The 21,255-nt window shown below is 44.1% G+C and overlaps 1 protein-coding gene across 1 annotated transcript; it reads right to left on the bottom strand.

The window, feature by feature from the left end:
* Positions 1-1,666: 1,666 nt before the first annotated feature.
* chrnb1 (cholinergic receptor, nicotinic, beta 1 (muscle)) lies at positions 1,667-20,323 on the bottom strand. Its single transcript, XM_035626917.2, has 11 exons — positions 20,082-20,323; positions 17,931-18,064; positions 15,884-15,928; positions 15,239-15,348; positions 12,654-12,762; positions 12,403-12,547; positions 11,926-12,111; positions 10,011-10,234; positions 8,086-8,261; positions 3,414-3,561; positions 1,667-3,145 (listed from the first exon to the last, which is right to left on the bottom strand). Exons 1-11 carry the CDS (start codon positions 20,140-20,142, stop codon positions 3,005-3,007), a joined length of 1,479 nt encoding a protein of 492 aa, XP_035482810.1. The 5' UTR covers positions 20,143-20,323; the 3' UTR covers positions 1,667-3,004.
* Positions 20,324-21,255: the final 932 nt, after the last annotated feature.

Raw genomic sequence — 21,255 nt, forward strand, 5'->3', positions numbered from 1 at the left:
GAGGGGAACAAGTGGTGGAGCGCAGCATTCACTTGGCAGGGGGGGGGGCTCGACTTTCTCTGTGGACAAAGAATGACTGACAGTGAATAGGGGCTGAAGTGGTACATGGGTGGCATCTCTTCTTCTTCATCCCTTGGTAATAGAACCCTCCCTTTTTTTCTCATTTACTGTTAAATCAAATCTCCTTTACTTCTTTCATCCCCTCAGAAATGAATGGCCACCTTCCCTCAGTCATTCCCACTGTCCTGCATTTCCTCAAGCTTTGCATGTATCCCAGCGAAAAATGTCAGTTGATTCAATAGGAAATAGAAAAAACTATTTTTGGGGATTTGATTGTTTCATTTAGTCTGATCTAACTGTCGATGTATGACTCATTCATTTGCAGGCTTAATTCGTACAGTTGTAGGAATAGTTCAACTACTTTGTTATTTATCCCAACTTCCCAATCTGTGCCTTCTAGTGGTAGAATCAAAAAAAGACACTGGCAGACAAAACACACCCAGAGAGGTGGTGGTCGTGACAATGACCTGTGTATTTGAACAGGTTGTTCATGTGCTGCTTGGTATTTTTCTCCCATCACTTGAAATTAAATGGTACTAAACCCATATTTGCGTTTAGTATGCATCAGAGCAAATTGATTAGTGCCTGGAATTACCTTTTTTAAAAAAAAAATGTTATTGACATCAGGGTGGTCGTGCCAAGTAAAACCAAGACATATATAATATATATATTATATATATTGACTTGATGTATATCTCTACCATTAAAGCTAATATATGTGTGGGAATTAAAATGGAATACACTGAAAGAGAGACGCTCCACAGGCAATGGATGAAGTGAGGAGATGCCGGCGATTGGAGAGGTCTTACTCTATTTGAGTTTGAGCAGAGAAAAAGCATCTCGGTCTTGCTGATATTGAACTTGAAGTGAGCTTGAGGAGGCTGGATCCCGCTGATTCTTGGATTCTTCATGTTGCTTTTTATGACATCGATGTCTGCATTTCAAAGGTTCCTGAAGTAATTCAGTCTGTTACACAGGATTAAGAAAACAAAAAAATATACATTGTGTCTGTCTCTACTTTGTATTAGCTCCTGTCTTTTGTACCTAAGGTCACACTATCTGCTCTCCCTCGTCCTGTCGAGGGTCGCCTGTGCAAAAACACAAACATCCCATGAATCAGAGCCATGTTGAGAGACGGAACATGTGTCTGACTTGCCCTCCTGAACGCCAGCACTCCTAGTATAAATACATGAGTCGAAATGGCCCCTTTGCTGTTTTTGTTCATCTGTTGAGCAGCCCCGACTTCTCATTGCTACAGTTTCATCCAAGGACAAAGAGTGAGATACTAAAACTGTGGATAGAAATGAAAGTAATTCAAACGGTACTGTGGCAATACTGTCGCAGCCAGATCTATAATATTGAAGCACTATGAGCGACATGGCCAAAATGAGCTGTTGAGATTGACGGCAGACTTTCAGTCTTCGAGTGCCTCGGTTGATGGAGCTCACACTGTATGTGCACGCCACAGGGAAATATCAGGGAAGCCCATGCGGCAGAGTCCAGTAAGCAGTGCCAGTGTGTGTGTGTGTGTGTGTGTGTGTGTGTGCATGTGTGTTTATGTGTGTTTATGTGTGTGCATGGGAGGATGGTTATTAATAACAGAACGGGCAGGTGACGGAGCAAGGTTCGCGACTCTCACGGCAGAGAGTTGCGAACCTCCCCTCAGATCTTTATTTTTGAAAAAATCCAAGCAAACAACAAAATGGAAACACAAGATTGAAAAGGCAGGTGTGTGTTTGCCATGTGTGTCTGTGTGTGCAGGAGAGCAGAACTTGAAAGGCACAGGTCCTCCATATGGTGGGGATTCCAAAGGCCATCGGTGCGACCGGTGGTGAATTGCGTTGGCGTGCTGCTCTGCACTCCACACACACACACACACACACACACACACACACACACATCAGTGCCGAAAATACAAAGGGGATTACTACGGTGGCAAAAAATATCCACAAAGCATGTGTCACGCTCCGGCACATTCTGACACAGGGAAATGAAAGGCACACAAGCTTGCTCGTTATAGCATCTGGTTTGTGCCGGTGTTTATGTGTTAACACCACGTACGAGCATCAAACCCCGGATCCACACACTCCGTGTGGCCGATACCCTGAAAAACACTCCAGCAAATTAGATGAATCTATTTTTACATGTCACGCATTCCAAACACTGTGTTGGGCTCTTTTCTTTTTTATTTCATGCAATAATCAGTGCCCTTGCACGTGTAATGCAACATTTTGGTAGGGTTCAAATGATGTGATTCTTTGCAGCACTACATTTACACGTTGAGACAAAACCCCCTGCAGTCATTTCTGAAGGCGTACTATCTGAAGAAACTCAGGTGGTCAAACAACATGCCAACCCCTAAATAGATAGCATAAAGATACATGTTGTTTTGCTCAAGTGCAATTTATAAAAATTTGACCTGGTACATAAAATTTTGTCAGCTTTGGTCTTGACGCAGCGATGGAGCCAAGGGTCAATACTCTGCTATCTTGAGTGTATTATTGGATTCAACAGGCAGTGCAATATGCAGGTACAGTATGTACTTCAATAGTGCACTCGGAATATTTTGGCAAGTTACCAGTAGTTGCACAATGGCTGTGTTTGATTTGAGACAATACCACCCTGTTCAAATTCACTCTGCCAGTGAGCGTACTGCACAGTGTGCTATGTGTGTGTACTGACTGAAATATCCATCTTAAGACACAGCAACAGTCTTTACCTTCAATTTGGGGTTGTATTAGAAATTATAGTTTGACACGATTACAGAATATATTGCCAATATGTATCGCATCTGCATTATATCTACATATCTAGACAATGCACTTACTGCCGAGTGTCTATCACTGGCAGGTAACTCCGATGATTTTTTCTTTCCCGTGTTGTTTTTTCAAGGTGGTGAATCGGGGAGACGGTGGGTTCAAAAAGATTTAAAAGTTCAAGTGCTTCAGTTGAACGGGTCGGCGGGCGTGCGGTGGAGGCTGGCCTTGATGAAGATGGCCAAGGTTCCCACGGTGGTGAAGATGACGAAGATCCAGAGGAACATGCGGTCCACCACCATGGCCACGTACTGCCAGTCCTCCTTCAGCTGGACGAGGCGATTCGACGAAAGGTTAGATGATGGGGAGAGAGCGGAGAGGACAGATGGCAGAGACGATGAGAGAAAATAAACAGCATGGAAAAGGAAAGAGGAGACGATTGAGGGAGGAAACGGGTATAAGGAAGGAGTAGTGGTGGGAAGAAAAAAATAGAAGAGACAAGAGAAATCGGGGCGAGGGTGAGAAACAAAGTCATGGCAAACCGAGGAACACAAATATCATTTTTCCACAGAGCTGTGAGACATCAAAAAAACTTACAGCTTCATAGTCCTTCTCCGCCTGCAGAGCCTCTGCGATATATGTGATGGAGTCTATGGCTGATTTGAGCTCATCAGGTAACGAAAGGTAGCTACTGGGGCCGTCAATGAATTTTCTCAGGTCCGTGCACATGCCCTCCGGATGGAACCTGCAAATCACAACACAGACACACACACACACACACACACACACACACACACAGTGGGCAATGTTTTAATATGCAGAAAAAGTTATATGGTGACCAAATATGCCATTGATCCGGCAGCCAATAATGGAGTGAGTGCACATAAAGTGTCCAACACCTGAGCTGAACAAATGCACACGGGCCTGTGGAATGTGGCGACGTGCGAGCTGATGTCAGTCCGCGCTAATTAAAAAGCTGTAAACTGGTGAAGCGCTCACGAGCCGGGCTGCGCGTTCTCCTCTGTCATTCAGAGGGGAATAAAAAAGAGAGAGAAGGTCAAAAGGAGCTCCCAGGGGCTCACTCTGCCGCTGTGGGAGTCACCGCTCTGCATCTGCTGACTGGGCTGTTCCGGCTGAGTGTGTGTGTTTGTGTGTGTGTTGTGTGTTTCTGTGTTTACTTCTTGCCGTCAGTTACCAACCGTCTGCCACAGCGGGGGGGGGCCAGGAGTTGCCAGGGGATGCTGGGAGAATGCTCCTGTTGGAGTCTCCCTATTTTTGTCCGTCAGACGTTTTCGCACGATGGGTACAATCAGAATCCAAGTTTGTTTTGCATCCTCGCGCATTCACAACGGCGAGCCTCCCGGTAAAACTACTGCGTCAGTCGGTGCTTGGACGACAGACACATGAGCTAAAGGAACCAATGAAGGGATAATGGTTAATGTTGAAAAATACTGTAATGGCAGTACAAAATTAGAGAAAAGACAAACGTCAGCAATCTGTCTTAGTAATGTATCTGTTTGCATCCATTTACTAATATTAGCTTAACCATGTCATAGGTTATATGTGTGAGATTTTAAACATTAATATGTCAGTCCACAACTACATTTCTACATAAAGATATGGTGGAGTAATGACATCCCTGTGCAGAAAATGAAGTCGCACTCCCACTGTGTGCGTTGTGATCCAATTTGAGCCTGTTCCTTGTTTCGTTTGCCGATCCAGGCATGTTAGTACACACGTGTGTACCCGCGCCACAGTCCCCCGGTCCGCAAAATGAAGCCAATGCAGAAAGTGCCCTGAAAACCTTTATTCTCTGGAATCCCCACCAGAGGGCGACTCCACTGGTTGCAAAAAAGAAGTGAGTTTCCATAGACGTCTATGGGGAAATGACATTTTGCAAAGGAGTTTATGGTCTCAGTCTCATGAGACCATGATTGGGTGCAGGTCGCTGGTGTCGGTGGATGTGAGTCCATCCCTGTGAAATCACTGGCCCGCCCCCACATTTGTAAAGCAATCTGGCTCCAGCTCTGTTTTTTACGGTGCTGTAATTTTTCGCCACTTTTCAGCACCGTGGCGTCTTCCAGAAAAAACAAAAATCGTTGTAGATACACAGCTGTCACTTGCTCGCCACTGTTGAACCAGAAACACACAACTAGCTGCAAGCCAGCGCGCAGGGTAGCTGAGAGCGGGATGCTGTGCTAGTGTGACATCATTGGCAGGGAAATATCATGTACATAACCTTTAACTAGTTGTCATACCAGACCAAGAAAATCGATCGCAGCCATAGCCCAGAGTGTAACGGATTTGAGCAAGGGTATTTTTTAAGAAAGAGGAATCTGTTATTTCTTCTTTCAAATATGATGTGGTGTCACTTTAAGACGCCGCTACTGAGGAAAACTCAAAGCATTACTCATCAGCGACTTATGCTCTGATTTTCCCTGCTGCATTCCTTATGCATAGCATTGCAGCGTGTCCTTGAGCAATGACACGTGGCTCTGGCCGCTTCCAGAAGAGAGACAAACCCCGGACGTATGATAGCCCCCGGAACATTAAGTGGTGATACAGCACGACTCACTCAGCGGGACGTCGCAAGGGAAAAAGGTCCCGTTGAGAAAATGACATTGTCTGAGAAATGAAAGATTAAGTCTGGACTCACTTTGGGGCCAGCGGCCGACAAGTGTTGAGTTATTGTGCGGAAAATCTGAATGTTGGTCTTTAAATCCTGATTTATACATATCCTGATCCAAGCAAACTAATCATTCTTGCAGAACAACTGCTCTTCTGCAATCTGTTTGCTTATGAAACACCCCAAATATGAAACACCTACACCTTTCAGAACGTGCTACCTAAGTGAAGTCAGGTCTGAAAGTGACGTGTGGGTCGGACAGCTCAACAGCAGAGGGCAGTGTGGCACCACGTCCGTAAAGGGGAACGTGGCACGTGGTGGATTGTAACCTGGCAGATGGGGCAGAGTAGAAAGCCGCTTGGTATTCAGTGCAGGAACTTAGGGGGTTTACAATGCAGCCCAGACATCGCTGCTGTTTCTGCGAGTGTGGCAGGTGAGAAGGCTGTGACCTGAGCGAGGTGGAGCCTCATCATAGAGAGAGAAGGAGATAAGAGAAGGGGGGGACAATTTGGCCTCTTAACCCCCTCCTCCCTTTTTCCCTCCCTGCGTGGCTCAAAGTAGCACTTCATCAGCGAGAAGTAAATGACTGTTCAGGAGACTAATTCAACTAAAACCGGCTGCGTCTGGTGCCAAGACTTGCACCAAACCCAATTAAGACGGTGTGTGTGTGTGTGTGTGTGTGTGTGTGTGTGTGTGTATGTGTGTGTGTGGCCTCAAGAGAGATACTGCTGTCTCATCAAAATGCTCTAATAGAGCCCCCCATTTCACCTCACCGAGACAGACACACAGTGTCCCGCTCTGATGTGTCAGAGCCGATTTGCACGGGCCATTATTATTTTAGCAACGATTCCTCTGCCGCCTCCTGTCTTTCCCGCTCTAGACATGTTTCGGTTCTCACAGGAGGTGAAGGATGGAAAAGGGGGGGAGAGCGCCGCGCACGCTGTGACGGGTAGATTTTTGGGAGGGTTAATTAATAGAGCAGCGGGCAGGCTACAGTCAGGGATGTCACACATTAGCCGACTTCCAGCAAGTGCCAAGGTCCACCTGGCTAAGGTCATCTGTGACCCGTGCGAAGCGCGGGGGGGCCGCAGTTGGACTGATCGTACAGTTTGTCACCAGTTTGTGTGCCAGCATTGGCCCAGATCCATCTCCTTGCAGAACCACCTCCGCGGCTTCAGGGGCAGCTCATCAGTCTGGGTTTCACTGGAGGTGTTTGGGAAATAAGGTCTGAATACCTTTTTTCAGAGGCCGTTCTACTGCATGCACCTTAACAAATCTAGCCTTGTTCTGTATAGTGCACGATACCGTATTTCAAATTACTGCGAGGTGGCTCAAAATGTTACGTTGTTTCCTGAATTCTAACTCGCCTTCACAGTCTGCACCAAGTGAGCCTCCAGGTTTTACATCTCATATTCACTTTTCCGCTGATCACTTGTCGGCTTGCAACTTGCACGCGCCCCACTTTTGGCAGCCATTGCAGCTTTTACCGCAAGCTCATAAAAAAATGACATTGTGATATTTAGATACAGGCTGCGAAATATGTGACGGTGACTTTTTTCAGAAGACGTCAAAGTGTGTTTGCACGACGCATTTAGATGCCTGAGCACATCACTTCAATCTCTAAATGTACAATAGTTGAGAACTAAGATACAGGTATTAGAAGAAGAAGTGTAACTGAGTACTTAAAATTATGTGTTCCCAGATTTGAGGCAACAGCTATGACCGGCAATGTTGTTTTTGTGTAAAACGAGAGATGAATTTTCACAGGAAAAAATGCAAACTGTGGGGGACAAAACAAAACAGGAACCGCTTAGGCGGCTGACGCAGATAACCTGCTAGAGACTTTAACATGAAATTCCATGAATACTAAAACACTGGACATGATAGATAAACTACTGGGTTTCATTTTACTGGCTATCTGTAGCAACACTTTTAATGTGTTTTTTAAATACTTGCGCCGCACAATGTTATTCCTTTCACAACAGGTGGGTAAGGAGAGTCAGATATGGATTATGTACTGTCATGGGAATTGTATGAATACCATCAACACAAAAAACACTGTAGTAGGCTATATGAGCGCAAAGTAGTAATGGATAGTAGAGTGGAATGCTAGCTGATAGTAATCCATGACAGATTAATGGCCAACATGTGGAATCACCTTACACATACTAGACCTAAAGAACACCCCCATGGTATTAAACAACACACCAACATATACTGTACCACAAAATACATAAACATACAGGAATATGATAACTAGTCAAAATATGGAACCGATCCATGTTCTAAAATGGAAAAAAAAAAATTATATTCCTCCATGTTTAATGGAATTTATTTCTAGCATGGGTAAAAAAAACAACAACTCCTAATAACATTATGTTCCATAATTCTCACATAACACACCTACAACATACTCCTGAATCATGGTTGCATATCTCACGTGAAGAAATAATAATTTAAAAATGCATGTTTAGATGTTATGTTAGGATGTTTAGTCTTGAAGGTCTGCACAGGCATTCACATACATTACCTGTGCGATATACGTCGCGACGAGGACGCACAGCTACATACAATCACGTGCACGAGCGCAAACACACACACACACACAAACACCTAAAACCCGAGAGTGTGCCCGGATCTCACCTGTTGGCCTTGGGGAACAGAACAGAGGAGTCAGGTTTGCGGATGAAGTATTCGTCCGCCACTTTGCTGATGGCGACCCTGCTTTTCACTCGGCGGGGTGTTATATCCAGGTAGAAAGGGGTCTCCACTTTGGGCCGCAGCATGCACAGGTAAGGAGGCAGCATGTGGATGAAGATCTAGGAGGAGGGTGAAGGTGAGTAACCCCCATAATGTAAAGTAAAGTAGGTTACTTTTTCACTCTTCATTTTGAAAAAAAGAGAGAATTGAGCTGTTAGCTGTGAGTTTAGAAGTCACAAATGTTAAAATACCCATTAGTGCATTCTGCATTTCTCTGCCTGTTGACAACATTAGGAAACAGAAGGTTATTTAACTGTACTTTCCACTTTAAGTCGATAGCTGGTTGGCTCACACAGACCCTCCCAAATACTGCCGTCTTTCCCGATGTTAAAAAAAAATCCATTTGTTGGGCTTCTTGTCTCATGATTTATGGGACGGCTGAAATGTACTCGCCCCGCATTTCGCCAATTAAGGGGTTAGAAATTACTCAAAATGTTGAATTCAGCAGTGAGATAACCTTTGAGAACAGTTGCCGCCAAATGATGTGGGCGGGGGGAAACCCAACAGGGAAATGCTTTCCAATTCCTCACCGTCTACGCTCAAGGTGTCCTTGAGCAAAGATCATAAACTCCAGACGCTCCAGCGGAGCTCCTCACTGAAGGACACGAGTTGTGCTGGGCCATTCCAAGATGTGTGGTGATTAAAATTTGAAAATAAATCTTTGTTAAAACCTCAGAACATATTTTTATATAACCATCAGCTGCTATTCCTTGGCTGTCAGACTTGAGACTGCCTTTCCAAAGAATATCAAAGGACTTTGTGATAAAACGGGCAAATGATTGGGCCAAATGTCAGCCGTGATCAATATCATGATGCTGTAAATGGCGTCTTTATCTCCACTTTGAGGTGCTTTGAAATAACTCTCAGCCCGCCTGTATTGACACAAATATATCATAATACCCCACTGGCAAAGCAACACGCTGTGGCTGCGACAGTGGATGTAGCATAAGGGTTCAAAAATGTGGCTTTAATAGGGATTTTTTATTAATTCAGAGGCAACTTCCTTATGACCTCCTCTGACCGCGAGTCGCACACAGTGATATGAGCATCACTGTTAAAGTTTTTTCTTTAATGGTGCTCTGGTGCTGACAATGTATTCAATTCTGTTCATGGGAAGCAGAATTTTACATCTGATTTCCCTTATTTGCTACAATCTGTTGGATTAACTTGACAGGTACTCATGATATTTCATTAGCTTAGTCTCTTATTGACCAGTCTTTTTATAGAATTTTATAGAATGATCAAATGAATCGGAATATGAGCTTATCGGGTAAAAAACGTTGGCAACAGACAACTGACAGCAGAGAAGCATCTCTGTCATCCTACTGGACTGTTCTGAAACACATTGCTCAGGGAACTGACCCAACCATTGAAAAGAAAAAGAAAAAAAGGGACTATAAATAAATAAAAAAACAACTTATAGCATGTGACTGGAATGGTAAATGGACTGCATTTATATAGCACTTTTCTAGTCATATAGACAACTCAAAGCGCTCTACAGGAAAGTCACATTCACCCATTCACTCACATTCATACAGCGCTGCTAATTACCACGCATTTTTCTGTCACATTCATACTCATTCATGCACTGTCTGAAGAGCCGTCAGAGGAAAGTTAGGGTTAAGTGTCTTGCCCAAGGACACAACGGCATGTGTACTGGCGAGAGGTGGGATCGAACCGCCAACCTTCGGGTTGGTGGACAAACGGCTCTACGTCCTGAGCCACAGGAATGAAGGCCAACAGTCTAACACACATAGAATCCAGTAAAACGATTGAACCTGGAGTCAGTGACAGTTAGGGACCCTCACCTTACGGACCCACATGGGCATCAGGTGGGTATTGGGGGAGCGGTGGTGCAGGTTGAGGACGACCACGCTTAGGATGACGGAGAAGGTGACCAGGATCATGGTGAACATGATGTACTTGACAATGATGGGCACGCCCAGCGACGTCTCTGGGATCTTGTCCGCCAGCAGCAGTAGGAAGACAGTGAGGGTCAGCAGCACGTTGATGGACAGACCCATCTTTTCACCTGGTATAGGGACAAAAAAAAGAAAGAATATTGTTTATTTTAGTAGCTTAATCTTTTTTTGAGGAGAGAATACGTCATGTACCTTCAGGCCCCGTGTTCTCTGACTCATTAAGTTTCACCAGGACAAAGTTCGTGCGTACTTCCGATTGGGTGAGATCTAGTATTTTAGCAGCATCTGGCCCACGCAGAGTTCGAAGACATCCATGAACCAATGTGTGCTAGAGAAGCGCATGCTCCTTCAGGGAGCGACCGTTCAACATGTCCGAGTACAATTTAATCCGAGAAAGTGCAGCGTATAAAAATAATTGATCAGCAGCCAAAAAAAAACCCAAAATATCTATTGGATTTCTAATTAAACATCCTTGACTTGTCTCTGTATCAGGGGGTGAGGATCATACTTTATGATCATGCACACATTTCTGCAAATTGTGCAGGAGAGCAGACCTTCAAACGTACTATAACCTACCGCCTGAAGGGGTTTCAGTGTGTTCTTAGGGTTATGCGCTTAAATAAGTCATTAAACATGGTCACACAGCATGCATCTTACAGGATGCCGTCCCTAAATGGCACGGATTGACACTCAAGGAAGACATGGTTCAACTAAGGAAGAAAAACGTCAACCACCTCTTTCCTCGGACAGTCTCAGACTATGATTTGTTATGTTGTGTCGAGATTATCCCTGTGGGAGTGGGATGCAGGGGTTGCACTGCTACATTTTCATCTGCAGCGTGGTCGAAGACAATGGGGGCGATGGGTTGTTGTGAAGGGCAGCAGAAGAAAGAGCAGCAGATGACTTTTGATAAAAAAGGGAAAGACAACAACCGGGCTGCGAGATGAAGGCAGTCGGGTTTGGAGCTGATGCAGTTGTAGATGAACTTGAAACCCCTAAAATATTCTCATTGGTTATAGTAATTGAAGTAAGAGAAGCCTGATGATGTCACCAGACTTATCTTAATTTGGTCCGAGAGATTGCACAACAAAAATGTAGCATTTCAAAATGCAGTTTGAAAGACACATTTGCTCAACAGGGCGGTTCTAATGAAAAAACATCTGTATCAGTTTTGACGTTCTCTTTTTACTTGCACGTCTTCCAGTCATAAATTGCTCATGTAGTGCTAGTGTGCCCTTTAACATGCATACCTCTGTGTGGACAAATCTAATTGTGATTTGCTCAAGGTTACTACTTAGCACTAGCACAGGACTTGCATTCAAAGCAATCCGAGCACGAGCCTGAAGACTGATTACTTGATGAATCGATACAAACCAGAATGTTAGAGGAATCCATATTCAAACCAAGTAGATACAGCAAACGAAAGTGTAGGATCAAGCTGATCGTTCTCAGTAATCGGTGGGCGGATTTCTACCGTTTTAATTTCCGAGGTAATCGATTCTCAGCTGTGCGCCAGGAAAACAACCATCTAATCTGAATTTAAATCCCCTTTTTGTTCCAGCGATTGCACAAGTGTGTCACAGCCCAATTTAAACAGATCACACAAACACAATTAGAAAACAGCGTTAGCAGTTTTCGAGAGAAGGGATACGGCTGTATAATCGAACCGAAGCCTCATCAGCTGGAGAATGTATTCGATGCTGTCCAGATTGTCACAGCGAAGCTAGAAGACCATGAGTCCTCTTTACCTCGAGCTCAAAACAAACTGCTTTGTGCACATGAGTCAGTTTTGTCGGGGTACCTGCATCAGGTGGCAGGTAGAAGTTGAAGATGGCGATGATGGTGATGAGGATACAGGGGAGGATGATGTTCAGGACGTAGTACAGGGGCTTCCTCTCGATGATCAGGTAGAAGATCATGTCCTCGTACTGGTCGTCGCTCACAACCTTCCGGCAAGGCTTGTGCGTGATGTGCCACTCGCCGCCCTCTGGGAGGAACATTTGCATTTTGAGCATTGCCAAAACATTGAAATCAAGATCAGCAAAACTAATACAGCACAAGCAACAAATCTGTCATAACATGAGGATTCAGTGTATCATGAAAAGGAATATATCCATTCTAAATACTACTACAGTGTACTACTACTACTACCCACCCAGCCATCCATCAATCCATTCTCCCAAATATACATCCACCCATACATACATCCAGCCACCCATCCATCCACCCATCCATTCCTCCATCCATCCACTGTCTCACTATCCACCCAGACCCTTACCACTGTAAGACTCGTCCAGTTGGATCTCCCGTATCTCATTGCCTTTTGGGTCCAGAGCGTACTGCAGGTCGATCTCCGTCGAGTCGTAAGTGTACGAGCGGAACTGCATGGTGCACTTCTGCCAGTCAAATGGGAAATTTTCCACCTAGACAAGAGAAACGGGGACGTGAGGAGAGTCAGAGAACGGGGTAGCGAGCTTTATGAGGAAATGACTGGAAAGAACGAGAGGGTATGCGTGTGTCGACGTTCACCTCAACGCCACAGGAGCTGCAGTAGAGTGCAGGGGGAGTCCAGGTAACTCTGCCATTACTGTAAGCCTGAACATGGACGTGCAAGGCCACATCAAACACCCCATCGTTACTGCCGACAGAGATTAATAGAAACACTGATTAAATACTTTACTTATTTTCTAACTTATTTGTCCTGAACCTTTAATTGTTGGTCTGCATATGTATCGTCACTTCATCTTCTTCATAAACCCAACTTCAGATCATCATATATCAGATTTCAATTAATCCAATCCAAAACAGAAAAATGTTATAGTGGTCATTTTAAAGACTGTCCTTCGGGGCTGGTTAGATTTGCTGCTTGCCTTTGAGCCTTCCGATTATTGCAATCGCACTGTTTCCTTCTCCACTCTCTCCTCGCAGCCACGGAGTAGGTCGACATTTGGCTGCGGTCCCATTCTGCAAGACCCCACTAAACCATTCTAATTGACACAGATACAAGGGAGGAACTCTATACAATTCACACATTACGTCTAAGTGCAGCACTAATGTCTCATGTTCTGCACACAGAGCTGTTTTGGCCATTGAGCTCACGACACAATACACAACAAAGACATCAAGTCAATTAGACACAGATTTAGCCGCCTGTCAGGATGGGGCTGTGTTTGACTTTTATGGCTCTGGTGATTTAACAGGGAGAAGCTTGTTTCTCCTTCAAGTCGGTCCTTCTGAAGGCCTGTCCCTGTGAAGGTGCTGCTGCTGCTGCTGAAATGACCGGCATTGATCATACACACAGATAAGACGCACCTTTGTATGTATCGTTCAAGTTCCTGAGCAGTGCCATCGCCTCAGTTATGAGGGAGCCATGTTGCTTAATTGCCGATAAAGTGTTGACAAATGGAGCGGTGGGTTTACCGGAACTGTGGGCTGTATGTGTATATGGGGAAGTATAAAGAAAAAAAGAGATTCTAAGTATCTACATTTTATTAGGGCCCGAGCGCCAACCAGCAGGAGGCTGGCAAAGGCCCTCTTGTTACTTTTGTAATTTAATACTGCGACATATACACCGATCAGCCAGAACAATGAAACAGCTCTGACCCGCGGGCGAAAGCACACAGGATATTTTTTAGGCCAATGGTTTTGGGACATTGGAAGTGTGACCTTTGGGTCCCGTAGGTTCTATCCTACATTGCTTGATTGGATTGGTATCTTGGGAGTTTGTAAAAACCCGACAAAGAGCCAAAAGCTTCGACCCGGCTTTCAGCTATTTCTGAGCATTTCCGCATTGCGGTGGGGGAACATTGTCCTGCTGGGTGAGGCTCCTGCCGGTGAGGAGTACCATGGAGGGAGTCTGCCTGGCGTCAGGTTTGCAACAATGTTTAGTTGGGTGGTTTGTGTCAAAGTAACACTCAGATGAATGCTAGGACCAAAGGTCTCCCCAAAGAAAATATAATTATAACAGGATAATCGATGTTATCCACTTCACCTGTCAGTGGTTTTAATGTTGTGGCTGATCGTTTTCACAAATAGTTTTACAATTACTGTACTGTGGCTTAATGTCGACTGGGTGCAACTGGGCCATGTTTGGGCTCGGCAACAGTAGTATTTTTTGTGGGTGTGTGTTTTGTAATTTATGATAATTTTTGGTTACAAACTTTGCAATTGAAGTTCATCACAATGGTATACAGAGCACATTGGCGGCTATGGCTAAGGAGGAAGAGCTGGTTGTCCACTAATCGGAGGGTCTGTGGTTTGTCCCCCCACCCAATATTGCACCTGTGTGTCGTCAGCATGTGAATGAGATGCATGACTAATAGACAAAAAATATATATTTGCTGTGTGTGTGAATATGTGCGTGAATGAGTAAACGGCAACTGTACTCGACTGTATTATAAAGCGCTTTGAGCGGTCTGTTTTTATTTTGTCACTGAATTGACAGTATGTAGAGGAAAAACTGCAGCATTCATAATCCTGCTGCACATACTCTGGAGGAGAAATGGAAAACAATGAAAAACTAAATCTTCATTCATACATGCATACATGCATACAAAAAAAATTCATCAGGTTACATTATGTAGGTTTATGTACATGCACAAAAGGATTTTGTGTATCAGTGATGCAAGCTGGTCTGGCAAAATATGCATGTAGAGCAGAGAAAAGTGCAAATGCAGCCGTGGCCAGGGGATACTGGGGGTGATGGGGCGTTAAAAGCTTCGACACTGCTTCACAGTACAGTGCAAACTGTTTTTCGACATCACTTCTTCTCCCAACCAAAACGAGTGGTTGTGTGATTATGACCTTGAGTGGAGGTGTAAGGAGTTGGCTTAGAGTGATTTTCTAACCGAGAGGCGAGAATTAAAGCTGACAATCATGGATGGCTATCTGTGTGACAGGAGCAGTGGAATAAGCAGGGTGGATCTATGTTGACTCTGATTCAATGAATAAACAAATATGACCTTACTGTAGCTTAGAGTCAGGGGAAGGAAAAAAAATGGCAATATATTTGGCAATAAACATGAATTTGTACAGGAAGGTAAAAACTAAATGCTCCTTTAGGCCTAAAGAGAAAAACAACAACATATAAACAACAGAGGAAAGGTAGCGCTTACTTATTGATGAGGACAATGTCGGGCAGCCACACTTTCGCAGCAGGGATACGCAACACCTCAATCCCATCGTTCTCCTTTGGTTTCCACGACAACCGATGATCTGTCCATTCCTGTTTGGATTATTATTATTTTGTTTCATTAAGTTTGTGTTTATGCATCCAGGAATGTGAACATTAAACAAAAGTACATGAGTGATGAGTCAGGGATGAGACAGAAAGAGATAATGACAGAAGGAGAGAGAGGAAAAAAACATTTTCAGTTTATTTTTTCATTTTCTACTGAGGTAATTATTCATTATTAATAATTCCACAGGGACGTGTTTCCTTTTGCAGTTATCCTGGCGTACCCAAACGTGATTTGCATAATTTTTTCATTTCGCATTAACTCTGAGTTGTTATGACTACACCATGTTTTCTTGCTTGGATTGTTTGTGCGGTGCATCGGCAGTGAGCTGCGCGCAAGGAAGGAACTAAATTAAGTTATTTCAACTAGAGCTGGAGTCACGGTCGAGTTGGTCAAAATTATGAGAAACAGTATAGGTGGTTATTCACTTGTAGTGGCTTCTGTTAATGAAGTTTATAGGGTTTCCCAAAGAAGTGTGCGGTAAAAAGTGCTGGTGTGAGGTGCTTATGTAAACGGACTTACCAGATTCATAACAACAACTGTGCTCATTTCTTCATTCTTCATATTCTGGAGGGAGAATACAGGGAAGTATCTGTGTTATTGATGCTTCTACTCATGGCCGGGTTCTCATTACATCAAATTCATATGGAACAACAAGTGTCTGTAAAGATTATGCACACGTGTTCATGCAGTATACACAATATCTCTCAATACACTATGACAAGGGTCTACATGGTTGTTTGATGTTTACACAATCATTTTCTTTTGTTTATCCTGAATGCATCCTGTGCAGAAACAGTGTAAAGCATTCCAAATTAACTTCAGTTTTACGCTGATCATTTAAAAGTCCATGTTTCTGGGTTGAGTGCTGCTTTTGGAGACTGTACATGGTTGCAAGGAGAATTAAGCCACAGACACAGGTAAACAGATGCAGCTGAGAAACTGTCTGGCGTTGGTGGCGTGATTGTCTTTCCAGTTAGAAGGCGGCGCGTCCCGGAGCCGGGGCTGCTATTTAAAACGCTGGGAGGAATGTCAGGGAGACAGCTGGGACTGAAGCAGAGAGGGGGTGAGGGGCTAAGAGACTTTGACTCAAGCCATGTCTCTCCCGCACACACACAAATGCCTTTCTCATCACTGACCTATCACTTACTGATACTTCCTGTAACCGTGTGAACTTCCCTTAGGATTGTCCCTCTGGGGGCGAACGTTAATAATAACTGAGCAGTTTATCCAGCTGACTAGGTCTGGGCAGACGGGGGCCGAGCATCCGAGTGGGTCGATTTTCATGATCGTTACACTTGACGACTTAGGGACCCCGCGTGACTTCCTCTCCAGACTGAGACTGACCTTGGGCGGAGCGTGCTCACTGTAGATGCGTGTAAATGTGGCGCCGTGTGAAAGGATTATGTGTGTCTGTGTGTGTCTGTGTGTGTGTGTGTGTGTGCGGTTGCTACAGAGAAAGGAGCCAACAACATATTAAGGAGCAGTTGAAGTGATACTCGCATTTTTACTTTTTATGGAGTCGCGCAGGCGGAAACCTTTTTAGGTGCAAGTTGCTAACCCTATTTCCAAGCGTGAATGAGTCACATCCATAAGAGGCACATCTGCTCTTGAGGGAGAGGAAACCCAGGGACAGTTGATAAAAGGCCCCAGAGAAATATCATCGAGTAAGAGAGCTATGAGTATGTCCAGTAGGATACAGGCATCCAAGGGGATTTTCTGTCTCATCACACGAAACCCCCTTCAAAACAGAAAGTCACAAAAAAAACTTAACCAACATTTTAATTTTTGGTTCAACACTTTTGAAAATACTGTTTTCGCTTTCTGGCAAAAAGGTTAGATGAGAAGTCTGATACCGCTCTCATGGCTGTCCATTAGCGCTACAGCCGGCAGCAGAGTAGCCTAGCTGCACGCAAAAGACTTGGTGGGAACCACCTACCGGCAACTAAATGTCACCAATCAACACACTATGTGTTGTGGAGTTCAGTCTGGAAAAAAAGGGGTGCAAAAAAAGTGTAGTCTGGAGTCTTCACTCTTGCCTGGAAAATGGTCACATTTTGGACACATTAAACAAATAACATACCACGAAACTATTGATCATTGGAGGTGCTTGTAGGCTGATTATGTGACCTCTGGACGGAGCACGGCTAGCTGTTTCCCCTTGCAGTCTGTTTGCTTAGCTGCTGGATATAGCCTTGTGTTAAATAGACAGATTTGAGAGTGATATTAATCTTCCTATCTAAACCCCTGCCAGAAAATGAATAAGCGTATTTACACCAAATTTCATTGACTGCTGTAGGCTTTTTTTTCCCACTGAGGTAGTGGTGGTATTAGATCATGCATTCACATTTACTCAGTAAAGGCATTAAATCAAATCAGCCCTTCAACTGAGACATATGAGCAGAGTTCCTAAGTCTAATCCTCTGCTGGAATGATGTTCATCAACAATCATCAACAATGACTCCTCTCCTTAGCCGCCGAAACCTTTGGTCTGCCTGTAAATTTCTGTGCATGCGCAGTCGTGCTTTGTTTGTGTTTTCACAAAAAGGGGTCGATTTGTGTCCCTCACCAGTCCAACGAAGGAGGTCAGGATCATACCCACACGGACCACCACCCTGTCCATTGGGTTGGCCGCCGGCCGGACCTTAAGGTTGTAGTTGGTGAATAGCTTCTTCATCAGATCCTGCTCCATCCCCGCGGCGCCTGGGTGAGATGTGGAGACAGGGCTTCGGTTATGACTTTGGGATTCAAGTTGACTCAGCAATTTGATTTTGTCAACGACAGGTTATTAGAAACCCATTGCTGGTTGTTCTTTTCATTCAATAGCCAGTTGGCTGCCTCTGCATAATCCGTTTGTATGTCACTGCAAAAGCCTTAGTGGCAGCAGGATGTTCATGTCTCATCATCAGCCAGTATCAACAACATGGTTGATGCAAATGTGCATGAATTTATATAACTGTCCATGAATGCTGTTGCCCATTGTCCTCCTCATCTGCGCAATCAACTTATTATGACACAATGGGTGACATTTTATTGTCAGGCTACCTCTAGTGGCTGTAATAATAATAACAGGAGCAAAGGAGGAAGTCAGGTGACATACTGTAAAGAGCAACAAAGTCCACGAAACTGCAACACTGTTTGAAGAGATATGAAACCTGGTTAAATTCAAATAATAAATTCACACCTTTGTGCCCATGTGTTGTCTGAATCCAACAGCCCTGCAAGCTGTGTTATTGCCCCTTAGCAGTGACAGAGATTTCTGCAAAGTTGTGAAATTCCACTGCATTTTTAATGCAAAAATACTTTTTTTATACTTTTTATGCCCAGCGGTTTCCTCCCCAGAGTTGGAAGGTTAGGAGGATTTATAATCAGCAGCTCACGGTGACGAAGCATTCATCACGTTTGGCATAGCCGCGGGCCCTGCAGGATCTGACCTGACAGGAATAAATGACAACGATCACCCAGCGAGGCACCCCCATTAAGCCAGGCACGGGGATGCATGGCTGCTGAGGGGGGCGAGAGTGGGAGGTGGTTGTGAAAGGCTAAAGAATTTGCATTTTTCTTCTCTCCGGCTGGTTCGGATGACTTGGCAAATAAGTCAAATTCAAGTACACGACCGCTGAGATCAGATGGGGTAAGACAATGTTGAAGGCTAGGTGTTGCACAGAGGCAAATCTAAACGGTCAGCTTTGCCTTTCTGATGTGAATGTGATAAAGGACAAGAGAGGAATTTATAAGCCCTCAGATGTGAAAAGGCACTTTAATGAGCTTGCGGCTGTTTTCCCACACGATAACTTGCACTTGCAGATCAGCAATGAACAGAATTTCAAAATAGTCAATGGCCGTCCACTAACCCGAAGGTTGGCCATTTCGATCTTTGCTATTAATTTACCTTTTATTATTCTTTCCCTATTTTCCTCCATTGCCCTTCTTCCAGTTTTCTCATAAATCCTAAACAGTGCATGGGTTCATTGATGCCGGGCTCAGAGTGAGCTAAACATTGTCTTGACAAGATTTCTAGACGGCAGCTTACCAGGTTTTGGATCGTCATGTTATCACAGTTGACAGTATGATAAAGTAAAACTTGAGGGGTTCTTGACAAAACGCCAGTCCTGTTGAACGTTTACTTTGACACCCTGTAGCATTTTAACGATACTTTGTATCTGTGCTGTATCAATTTATGGTACCATTTTTAATCATGCTTGCGCCATTGGCTCCAGCAAAGGGCGATGTTGGTTTGTTGATCCCGTCGGCCCGCTCCAAATCTCAAACTGATTGTCAAAAAAAATTTCCGTGCAGACATTCATGACCACCAGATGATTAATCCTCATAACTTTGAGGATCTCCTGACCTTTTACAGTTCTGACTCTAACATCTAAACAAGTGTGTTCTATCGGATATGATGAAATACCAGAAGATCAAATGACATTCCCATCGCCATCAGCTGTTTCTCTGTTTGGTGCTAATTAGCATGGTAACGTGGATTTTCCACTGGGGCTGGAGGTAAAGTTCAATCTCTGCACTTTCTCCAACTAAAATATCAGCCTTAACACAACAATAGTCCAAGAATATGTCTTTGGTGGCCTCCAATGTTGATGTGGCTTTCTTTCTGTTGATCATGTGGCATACTACATGTGATGCAAGTGTAGCATCAACTTAAAAAGTATTACATGACTACTACTGATCTATTACAGGACACGGGTATATTGTGTCAACTTACCTCCCAATGCGCTCAGGCTGCACAGGCAACATGTCAGCAGGAGCAGATCAAGGCTTCTCATTTTCCACCCACTTCTTCAAAACAGATCCTCTGTGGGTTAATCCAACTTCTTCAAACTTGATTTTTTTCTCTCTCCCCCTCTTTTCCAGCACAGCTCACTGGAAGTCTTCAGCATGAGTTTTGAACTGTTGTTGTCTGTCAGTCAGGTCAGCCTGGCCAACTGCTGTCTGCTCCAATTACCTCCTGGAGGGAGGGGAGGGGGATGTGTGTCACTGTTTGCCCTCCCTCTGGCATGACTGGTTCTCAAACTGCAGTCCGGGTCTGAGTCCTTGTGGGCGGGCGGGGGGGGGGATACTTCACTGGAGAATAGCATTAAGGCAGGAAAAAACGGTTTAGATGAACCCAGTCCAGTACATTACAAATCAAAGCATGAGCGTATTTGGGTTGAGCATGCAGCCCCCACCTTTACAGATACAAAGCTATATTAATTTATAATTGAGATGAGATATCTTCCACAGATCTTACCTGATTAATCAAGGATGGCACGCTTGGAAAGGCCAATGCTTTTGCTTTTTATATCATCCAATACCTAAAGTCATTTTTTTCTGCTCGATGGTGTTACAGTAGTTTCCAGTTTGGTAGAATGGGATGCATTCAAACATAATTCACAACCATTACATATGTGTTTGGTGTAGGAGGAAACGGGACATGACTGGTCATTACTAGAAATCCTTCCGATCAATAATCATCTTCTTTATACATGCAGTTAAATACAAAACATTATTAAGTCATCACAAAGTGTGGTTTTTCACATAAATGGGTCTTTGCGTCCTTTACTCCATTTTAGTTGTGATATAAGATTTGCTTTTACATCACAATTTGCATGGCCATCTTGTACAGGTAACTACTGCAATAACTGAACATGTAGAGGGGATACAGGGGGCATTATTTTCTTAGGGAAATAAACTTTTACTCGCCACGTTAAAAAATAGTTTCATTTCTAGTGTATTTTTGTATCCTGCTGAAAAAACATCTCTATCCTCCCTTCACTCCACTCTGCTCTCGCACACATTCATCGTGCCATCCACGCCGCTTTAATTTATGATCCGCTATCCACAGCCTTTTGGCCAGCCGCCAATTTAATTACCATAGAAGCTAACTATTAAAAGCTAGC

Source organism: Scophthalmus maximus, chromosome 2, assembly GCF_022379125.1.
Source record: "Scophthalmus maximus strain ysfricsl-2021 chromosome 2, ASM2237912v1, whole genome shotgun sequence".
Taxonomy (NCBI): Eukaryota; Metazoa; Chordata; class Actinopteri; order Pleuronectiformes; family Scophthalmidae; genus Scophthalmus; species Scophthalmus maximus.

What these genes read in the sequence shown, in the direction of transcription:
- chrnb1 (XM_035626917.2), bottom strand. Translation starts at nt 20,142, where the DNA reads ATGAGAAGCCTTGATCTGCTCCTGCTGACATGTTGCCTGTGCAGCCTG. An exon ending in CTGTTCCCCAAGGCCAACAG is followed by an intron (nt 3,562 to 8,085) that starts GTGAGATCCGGG and finishes TGTGATTTGCAG; the next exon opens with GTTCCATCCGGAGGGCATGT. An exon ending in CGGAGAAGGACTATGAAGCT is followed by an intron (nt 3,146 to 3,413) that starts GTAAGTTTTTTT and finishes CGCCTCGTCCAG; the next exon opens with CTGAAGGAGGACTGGCAGTA.